General features: G+C 38.2%; 1 protein-coding gene across 1 annotated transcript; it reads right to left on the bottom strand.

The window, feature by feature from the left end:
* Positions 1 to 8,262: 8,262 nt before the first annotated feature.
* On the bottom strand, positions 8,263 to 10,381 carry LOC140798102 (beta-hexosaminidase 2-like). Its single transcript, XM_073151839.1, has 2 exons — positions 9,485 to 10,381; positions 8,263 to 9,403 (listed from the first exon to the last, which is right to left on the bottom strand). Exons 1-2 carry the CDS (start codon positions 10,266 to 10,268, stop codon positions 8,445 to 8,447), a joined length of 1,743 nt encoding a protein of 580 aa, XP_073007940.1. The 5' UTR covers positions 10,269 to 10,381; the 3' UTR covers positions 8,263 to 8,444.
* Between the last annotated feature and the right edge of the window lie 220 nt (positions 10,382 to 10,601).

The raw sequence follows: 10,601 nt of genomic DNA, 5'->3' as shown, positions 1-10,601 counted from the left end.
ATTATAAAGACTTGTATAGAAATAAAGAATGATTAAGAGATTGAAAAAGAAGAACAAGAACATGAAGTAATAACGAAAAAAAAGAAGGAGAAGAATAACAAACAATAAGAAAAAGAAGAAATAAAAGGAAAATAATAAATTATATTAACAACTTTCATTAACTTTTAATAACTTTTGATGTTTTTCTGTACATTACAAAATTTATATATTTCACCAATATAATTTATATTGAAACAAATAATAATCCTGTAGAGTTATATTTTTATTATTTAACTAATCTTAATTATCTTCCCACTATCTCCAATTAATTTTTATTTTATTAATTAAAGAGTGATTATAGAGACTTGTATAAGAAAAAAGATTGATTAAGAGATAGAAGAAAAAAATAGAAAAAGAAAAAGAAGAATAAACAATAAGGAAAAAGAAAAACTAGAAGGAAAAGAAGAAATTATATTACAGACTTTCGCAAAAGTTGTTAAAGTAAAAACAAATTGTTATTATATTGACGAAAGTTGTTAATATATATAATTATTTTATTATACTTCTTCTTTTCTTTTATTGTTTCTTATTTTTCTTCTTCTTCTTCTATCTCTTAATCATTCTTTATTTTCTATACAAGTATTAATAATATTTTTTAATTAATAAAATAAAAGAATAATCGGAGACAGTGGTAAAATAATTAGGATTAGTTAAATAACAAAAAATATAACTCTATAATTATTATTTCTATCTAAATTGTAACAATGAAGTGTATAAATTCTACAATATAAAGAAAAAATAATGAAAGTCGATAAAAATTAATGAAAGTTGTTATTATATTTACAAAAATTGTTAATATATTTTCTTCTACTTCTTCTTCTTCTTCTTCTTCTTCTTCTTCTTCTTCTTCTTCTTCTTAATCTACTATTTTTCTTCTTCTTTAATCCCTTAACTGTTCTTTCTTTTATTCTATATGTAACACCTCCAAAAAAAGAGGGAGAGTGGTGGAGGGGACAGGCTTGTGCACGCCAACGTCGGCTTGCGCAGAGGGCGGACCTTGGGTAGAGGGCCGCCACCATCCCTTCTCTCTCTCTCTTCCTATTTCTTCCCCTCCCCTCGATTCACTCCCTTCACCCTCCTCTTTCCAATATTCCCCCTTCTATCCAATCATTGTCGTGGTTGTCATTGTAGTAGGCGACGGTGTGGCGCTTCAAGCCTGGAGCCTACATCCTCCCTCCACCTTTGATAGTGAGGCGACAGTTGGTCGTCGGCATGGGTTCCCCACTTCTCGTGGGGTGGTGTTAGTGTTTGTAGGAGGGGAGGAGAGGAGGTACCTCCCCTCTAGTGTAGCGCCCCAACTGATTAGCTTGCGGACTGTCGACGGGGCTAGGTGGTGCTCAACTCGAGCACGCTCAGGTCTTAGGACTCAGGCTGGCTAATGCCTAACTGAGCTCGTCCGAGAGGGTAAAAGGTACCTCATGAGGTATTGAAAAAAGCAAAAAATTACAGCCACTATGCAAAGGTGACATACTGGTTGCCTGACCAATCCACCTCGATAAGTCACTAGAGCACCAAAAGGCGCTAGGTGAGTTGCAGGGGCCGATAAGGCAGGCTATGATTCAGCCACTTTATCGACTTATTGGTTAAAATGATAGAAACAAATCGGGATATCCACTTAAAACAACTAACCAATTATGTATAAAAAATCCTCTCTTTCTTCCCCTCTCTCTCTCACTACTCTCATCTCTCACTTAGTGAAACCTTAAATCCCTAACCCCTTTCTCGTCCTCTTTGGCTCTCCCTTCCATGGCCGGCGGTAGCGAGCAAAAAGGCAGCTAAAGTGGCGGCTTGCGGCAACATGCGGCAATAGTGACAAAAGGGATGACAATTGGTGGGAAAGGTATGGTCATTGTTCTCTTTCCCTTTCTCTCTCACTTAGTCACTCGCTCATGATCTAACACTCTCTTTCACTCTCGCACTCTCTCACTCCCTCTCTCATGTATATAATGTATATTATGTATTATACACCTTAAATTTTATTATTTATTTTTTAATATTAAAATGCTAGACCGCCTTGTCACAAGCCTTATTTTTTAATATTAAAAATGCTAGACCTCCCACCACCCGCTGTCTCCTTTCAAAACATTGGTACCTCCCCTCTGGTTTAGTGCCCTATCCAATTAGGCTAGGGATTGCCACTTGGGCTGGGTGGTGCCCAATCTGACTACACTTGGATTCAAGCTGGGTGGAGGGAGGGGAGGAGGTACCTCCTCTTTGGTGCAGCGCCCTAGCCGATTAGGCTGGGACTGCCGCTCGGGCCGGGGTGGAGCCAACCGAAGCACACCCGAACTTGGGCTAGGTGGAGGGAGGGAAGAAGGTACCTTCCCTCTTCTTTAGTGCCCTAGTCGTGGGGACTATTGCTTAGGCTAGGTGGTGCCCAATCCGAGCACTCCCAATTTTCAAGCTAGGTGGAGGGAAGAGAGGAGGTACCTCCCCTTCGGTGCAACACCCTAGCCAATAAGGCTGGGGACTGCCACTCATATTGGGTGTTGCCCAACCCGAGCACCTTAGCTATGGGATGGGCCTAGCCCAGCCCAACAGCCTTGTCTAGGGCTAGGTTTAGCCCTGCTCGTCAGTCCGAGCCCTTTTTGGGTTTTATTTTATTAACTCTTGGACTAGGCAAGGCTTGAGCACAATTTTCGACCCTCTCCATATTGTTATTTTCAGTATTATTATTTGTCCCCATTTTTCTACCACCATAGGACCAACACTCATCTCAGAGCCAGCTGTGATTAAGTAGGAACTTCTTATTGCCAGGAATTTTAGCAAATCGAAGAAAGTAGTCTATCAACTCTTGAATTATCACTTAATGTGATGAATGACAATATGAGCATATATGCCATGCTAATTCATGTATCATAGTGAAACCTATTTGATTAACATGTTGCATGATATAACTTTTATTAATTTAACTATGATGTGTATTTATCTGTGTGCTTAGATATCCTTGCTTACGATTATGTTATGTTAGTCATGTTCACCTTATCATGCCACTAACAAATGTGCATGACCTTAACGGGGTGACTTCTACATCTTGATGCTACTCAACACCTTCCAACTATGTTTAGGGGTGGAAAATATTTATATTATTACATAGTAGGGCTCACGCCTGAAGTCTCAGTCTGTGGATCCCAGACAATCAGATAGACATTTTGCTAGAAGATAAGCAATTTAAGCTAGAAAATAAGGGTGTTTAAGTTAGAGAGTAAGGGTAGGATGAGATTAACTTAGCGGTACTTGATGATGTAGAGTAAGGGCATCTATGAGCGATGGCTCATGAGTTATTACACAATGGTGTGATGATGTGGAGCTGCGGGCTCAGATGGTCATATTGATGTGCGATATTGACTTATATGATGGGCTTATGACTAGGGTCCCTAGTTTGTAATGGCGGATGACTGATCATGCTATTCGCTAGGTGATGAGTAGGCAATGCTAATGCTAGCATCTACCCTCCCTTATAGGCCAATATAATTATTGAGCAAGGGTTGGTGGCGAGGGCTTATATAGAAAGTGTGTCATGTATAAACGATGAATAAAGTAGCTATAGTCCTGTCAGACCATGCTAGCCCATTTCATGACATGTATATTTCAGTTTACGTTATATTCTGTTGCATGGTTGCACATGCCATTATTTTCTAGACTAAGTGTATTATTATCCATGATACTTGATACTACCACTTGCTAAGTGTTAGGCTCATTCCGTGCTGATACTACATGTAGATTGACTTATATCCTAGTGGGATGCTTGGCAGTAGTTTAACTCATTGTGCGATCGGCCATTTCCTTTAATGCTTTATTTTATACTTATGTTAAGGGATTTATGTTCCCTTGTTGTAGCTTACTTTGAGCATGTACTCTTGTAAATGATTCTTACTCTTTTATTATATTTTGGATGGATTTGATCTAGCCTATAGGCCCTTTTTGGCTTACATTTAATTTTTGGGTCTCTTATTTCTTGGTAGTGTGTTGTTGAGCTTCTAACCTACATGTGATGCTCATACGGAGGGGTAAACTTTGTGAGAATCATGTGGTGGAGTACGATTGTTACACTATATAAGTTTATCTAATTGCTCTTTAATTAATAAAGTAAAAAATTAATTAGAGATAGTTGTAAGATAATTATGATTAGTTAAATAATAAAAAGTATGATTTTACATTATTATTACTTGTTTCTATTTAAATTGTAATGGTGAATTTTGTAAATTCTGCAATGTATAAAAAAATAACGAAAGTAGTTAAAACTCAATGAAAATTATTATTATATTTACAAAAATTGTTAATATATTTTCTTCTTTTTTCTTTTTTTTCTTTTTTGTTAATATTTCTTCTTATATGCTTTAATCATTCCCTTTTTTTTTATTTTATACAAGTCTCTTTAATCGCTCTTTAATTAATAACGTAAGAGATTAATTGGAGATAGTAATGAGATAATTATGATTATTCTCTCACTTAATCATAATTATCTCACTACTATCTCCGATTAATCTCTTACTTTATTAATTAAATAGTGATTATATAGACTTGGATAGAAAAAAAGATAGAACTATTAAAGAATAGAAGTAGAAAATAAATAAATAGCAGATTAAGAAGAAGAAGCAGCAAAAGAAGAAAAGAAGAAGCAATAAGTAAAGAAAAGAAGGATAAGAAATAGAAGAAAATGAAGAAGAATAAGAAACAAAACATGTTTACAACTTCCGTAAAATATAAAACAACTTTTATTATTTTTTTTATACACTTTCTATACACTATGTAAATATAAGGAGCAACACTAGTAATAGAAGAATGAGAATAAAAACAAGAAGAATAAGGAAAAATAAAAAAGAAAAAGAAAAAGAAAAAGAAGAATAATAATAAATAGCAGTTGCATATGAAGTCAAAAATGAAGAAGATGAGTATGGAGTTATTTCTCTCTCTTATAATATCCAGTCAATATTCAATGACACACTAAATAATAAAAAGGCAATGTTAGAAAAAAAATTAGGGAAAAAGCTTTAAGTGCAAGAGACACCAAAAATGACCATGCTTCCCAAAATTGAAAGTGAAGTGAGTTTTTGGTGCAAATAACTCTTATATTAAAGCGTAAAATATTTATCGCTAAAAGTTGTGATTTTTTCCTCCCAATTGGATTAGTGTTTACTCACCTAGTTTTTCTTTGCATCGTATTTTATAAAATATATGCATACTATTTGTCATAAATTACTAAATTCTTCGTTTAATAGTATTTGTTGTGCTATATTATTCTTCGTGCTATTTTATCTTTCATGCAAATATTATAATTCGTGAAATGTTATTCTTCATGCATCTATAGGTATGAATTTGAGAATAGTATTAGGCTAGATCTAGAATTCTTTTATGATGATTAAGTCTACGTGGAAGTCCTGTAGTAACTTTAATATCTCTCAATGATTAGAGAAAAAGACATGTAGTTATCACTAAGAGAATCTAGAAGGCTCCAAATATAGACCCAAGAGCCCGGTGTACTCTATATTTATTATTTAATTAATATAATATATATATTTATATATTATATTTTAAATCACTTAATAAGTCTTCTTAATATTATTATTTTTAATATATGGTTAGAAAACTCTCATCGATATCTTTATAATAAGACTAATATTCAATAGTTTTAAAAATAATTTTAAATTACTATTTTTAATTAAAAACATCAAAATTATATTACACAAAATAAAATTAAAATATTGAAAATAACTTAAATAATTTAATATTAGACTCATTTTAAAGATTCTTATAATGGTACTACTTTTATTAAAAATTAATTAGCAAAATAATTAAATATTCAATTTAATTTATTAGATTATTTAATAAATAATACAGACAGAATTTAAATTTTTGAATTAAGTTTTGTAGGTAAAATTGGTATTTCTAAAATTTAAATAGTATTGGAGCCCCATTTAGAGCCCGGTTGGAGCTCCACCGGGCTCCAAATTTTGAGTTTTGGAGCCCGATTGGAGATGCTCTAAGCAACTCCTTGTGACCATAATTGAATCAACTATAAAAAAAAGATTCAAGCGTCACCTTATGTATGACTTTCAGTTGATGTGAATCCACAAGCACAAACTCAAGAAAGAGAATTATAATATTTATTGAAATGGAGATATTCCATATAATAAAATTATGCTTGTTATCATTTCTCACTCTATTATTACTCGTGACTTATTATTCATGATATGAGCATGTTCGATATTATAAATTATTGAGCTTTAAATTTTAAAATCATGCTTTACAAATTATAGTTTACAATTGCTAATGGATGGATTCATCCACTAGCATACATTTCTCTTAATATTTCATATGTTAATCAGCATGACAAAATAAGTGGTGCACCGAAATGTCTTTTACCTCCATTAATTTAGATGGATTAGCATTATTTTGAAAGATATTAGTTATCTTAATTTGAACCTCTTTATTACCTTGAGAGTTTTTATTAATTGACATAGAGAAATTAATTCAATTCACTTGGAAAGTTAATATTAAGGTTTTGTATATCTCAAAGTCTATTGGAGTATATAGCTGGTCACAATTTCGATTTCAGGTCATAATAGTATGGTAGAGCTAAAATCAAAATATTTCGAGAGGAGAAATTTACCTCTTGTTCTCAATGATCTTTTGTGGCTGATTCTACTATACTTTTATAGTTTCTTCAACATACAGAATATTAGTAGGCTAGAAAAAAATTTCTTCGATTTTCAAATCTCATTGAAGAAACTATGGCTTTCGTTTTGGTACCACTCAAACGTATTAGAGTCAACAGTTATTCAGAGTTTTAATTGCAGATACCTAACAGGCTATAAGGAGGCAATCTTGTTCTCTGACATTGATAGAGTTCTGATTCTTGAGGATTTCAGCCAAATTTTGTAGGAGCTATACAAGTCATGATTTTGAATGGGAATAATAGCTTGCATAGCCGCAAGTATCAAAATTATGAATATCAGTCCTCACCTTGGCATTAGAATCTAATATCTAATCCTCATCGTAAGAACTAGAACTACTCCAACTCATTTCTGTATGCGTTGAGGAAAGGCGTCAGATGAACCTTGCCATAAACAAAATGTCATTGCTTTAAATTGGCAAAAGCCTAGTGAGGGAAGCAAGAACTAACTGAAATCTTTTTTCTATCAGTTCCAAAATAGTTGCTGAATGACTTAGTCTTTTGCTTCATATTTAAATGGGTCAGCTGAAACAGAACTAGACTTATAAATAGAAGTGTTAGGGTTCATGTCAGGCAATAAAGAAGACCTCTGGTCTAGAGTGTTGAACTTCGAAATTTAGTTCATCTCAAAATTCTAATCACTGTAACATCTGGTAATGCGTTGAACTAAATTCCAGCGAAAGCTTAATACTCATTAAAACCAATTTGGCACGCATGAAATACAAGTCCTCTAAATTCAGCAAAAGCTTATCCAGATGCTGTCAGAAGGATAACTTACAGAGTAACATCGATTTTTACAAAGTAATTCAAGCAGTACATAGAAGGCATCAAGAGGAAGCATGACCGCATAGCTTTGCAATTTGAAAAAGCTTCACATCAATAAATATACCCTTGTCATTCTTGCCATATACACCTATGATATAAGCTGAAGCTTGAAAATAGTCATAACTTTCAAATCATGCACTCAAATCACTTGAAAGTTGATAAACATACTCAACATGGTACCAGGAATAGAACTAAATTTCCTTATATTTCCCGAAAACTTGGATCATTACGAAAGCTGAAAAGTCCACAAAATTCTGAATATTTCAGCATTTTTGCAGATGTGTTTTATTGAAATTTTGTGAGTTAATAATTTTTTAAACAAATGCCACGAAAACTTTAGACATCACGAGGGGTACACAAAGATATTTTACCGAATCGTTTTAAGTTTCCTAAAGCACCAGAATCTCTAGGAACATTGATTTTGTCAAATTCAGAATTACATACAGCACTTGAAACATTTTTAACTTTTGATCCACTGATCCAATTGACATGAAATTTTAGCAGCATGTTGACGACTTTTTGACGAATCTCTACCAATTTGTTTCATCACCATAAGATCTCAACAAGTGGTCTGGCATACAACACAGATACTTGATACGATACGCTTATGATACATAGTTCCGATGCGTACATATTTATGTCTACACAGAAATTAGTGAAACGATTATCTATAATTATTGCGTATGATTATTTACATAAGGAGACATCACCAATCTTCAGTATTGAGAAGGCAGATTCGAACTTTAGCCATTGACATTTGAGAGATATAAAGAGGTTGATTCGACAACTTGAGCAAAGACATACAATGGGAAGGGAAAAGAAACAATAAGGAAAGTTGGACCTTCGTCCTATATTTTTGGTTTTTTCTTTGTCCGTGTGTGTGTGTTGGAGGGTATCTTTCGGACTAAACCAAATTACACATGCCTGGATTCATGGCGCACCACAGCGGCTGGATAGGCTCCGCCCGGATCCCTCTCCCGACCATTCGGTGCCGCCACTCGTTTAGCCGGTCGGTCGCCTGAGCGTACCTCTTCCTCCCATTCTCATCTCTGTTTCCCGACCACATTGTCTCCGCCATGGCAGCCGCCCTCGGCCAGAGCTTCCCGTCCACAACCATCTCATCCGACTGCTCCGACCAGAGCGCCACCTCTCCCCCGATCACCATCCCCGCCTCCTCTTCACTCAGCCCGTGCAGTATGTCGTAGTCATAAACCCTCTGCCACGACTTGAAAGGCGCGCACCACGACCCACCGTTCCCTCCCGGGCCATTGAACGGCACGCCCGGCTCGTCATCCTCCTGCCGGTCGTAGCGGCTGTCGTTCCCCATCCAGCCGCCGTTCCCGCAATCCAAGTAGTAGAACTCCCACGACGACACCACTACGCGGTACCCGGCTGATGCGAGCCGCTTCGTGTTTGCCGGCCCATTGTTCCACGTCTGCAGCACGGTGGTCTCCGGGGGCAGCGCGGTGGCGTCCACCTTGACGTTGGGTCCCAGCAGCACGTCCTCCCAGTACACAACGGTGCGGTTGAGGAGTGATGTAACGAGTGGGCGGGTGGCGTTGATGAAGAGCTCGAGTAGCTCGTCATGCGTTCCGCCGGCGGCAATGAAGCTTTTAACTGTTGGGTCGTCCTCCCAGCAGGCGGTGTTGACCTCGTCGCCCCCGGCGTGCAAGAAGGATTCAGGGAAGAGCTCGGCGACGTCCCGGAGGACGTTTCGGACGACGCGGTACGTTTTCGGGTTGAGGGGGTTGAGCTGCCCGGTGCCCGGTTCCGCCGCCAGCTGCTCCCCACCTGCCGGAGCCCAGAACTTGTTCGCGCAGGTCACGATCTCCGGATAAGCCTTTGCCCATGACGCAGTGTGCCCTTCACCCATTTATCATAAGTACAACAATAAATATCGGAAAAAAATAAGTGGCGGCAGGAGGGGAATAGGATATTTTATACCGGGGGCGTCGATCTCGGGGACGACGCGGACGCCGTGACTGGAGGCGTAGTCAACGACGCGGCGGATGTCAGCAGGGGAGTAGAGGAAGGCGGGCCCGTAAGAGCCCTTGAGGGCGAGATCGGGCTCGGAGGGGAGGAGGACGGGAAATGACTGGGAGTCGGTGATGTGCCAGTGGAAGACGTTGAGTTTATTGTGGCTCATGGCACGGATGGTTCTCAGGATATCGCCGACGGGGTAGAAGTTGCGGGAGGTGTCGAGGAGAACCCCCCGGTGAGGGAAAAGAGGGAAGTCATAAATATCGATGCCGACGGGGACGAATGGGGGGTCACCGTAAACGAGCTGGGAGAAGGTCTCGAGGCCACGCATGGCGCCCCACGGAGTAGCGGCGGAAAGATTCGCGGAGGAGGCGGAGGCGGAGATGGACAGGGAGTAGGACTCATCGACGCCGTGGCGGAGAGGGGAGGAAAAGTCAGCGACGGAGAGTGAGAGGGAGAGGAGGGGGGGGAAGGAGGAGGAAAAGTTGAGGAGGGGAGGGAGTATGGGACAGTGGCGCTCGGTGAGGACGAGGCGGTTGTAGCGGGCGACGGCACGGCGGAGGTAGGGATGGTCATGACAGGAAGGAAGGATGCGGAAGGAAGGGGAAAGGGGATTGGCGGTGGGGTTTGGCCAAGAGACGAAGGTTGGCTTTGGCCAGACATTGATCTGAGGGGTCGTTTGGAGGGAGGAGGATTGGATTGGTGTGATTACGATTAATAGTGGGAAGAGGAGGAAGAATGTAGCCATATTTGGCCGTCACTCCTGCAGTATTGGAAGCAGATGAAGAATGACTTTGGGGATCGACTGAAACTTTGTGCATCTTCCTGATTAACTTTTTAGGGACAGTTCTGGAATGAAACATTAAGACGCAGACATTAGGCTTATCTTTTAAGGCTCGTTTTAGATAATTTAAATTAGTTAAAAACGATTGTAAATTAAAATGGGTTATTTGCATAAAAAGCCGACTTGATTTTCGGTTTGGCGAGGCAGGGTTATCTTTTCCTATCTGTTAATCCTTTATTTTATTTTATATTAATTTTTTTCTTCTTTTTTCTTCATCTTCTTCTTCTTCTACTACTT

Source organism: Typha latifolia, chromosome 11, assembly GCF_019914945.1.
Source record: "Typha latifolia isolate L0001 chromosome 11, TyphaL0001v2, whole genome shotgun sequence".
Classification (NCBI taxonomy): Eukaryota; Viridiplantae; Streptophyta; class Magnoliopsida; order Poales; family Typhaceae; genus Typha; species Typha latifolia.
The sequence above is the reverse complement of the archived record's forward strand: the minus strand, read 5'-3'. Positions and strand labels throughout refer to the sequence as shown.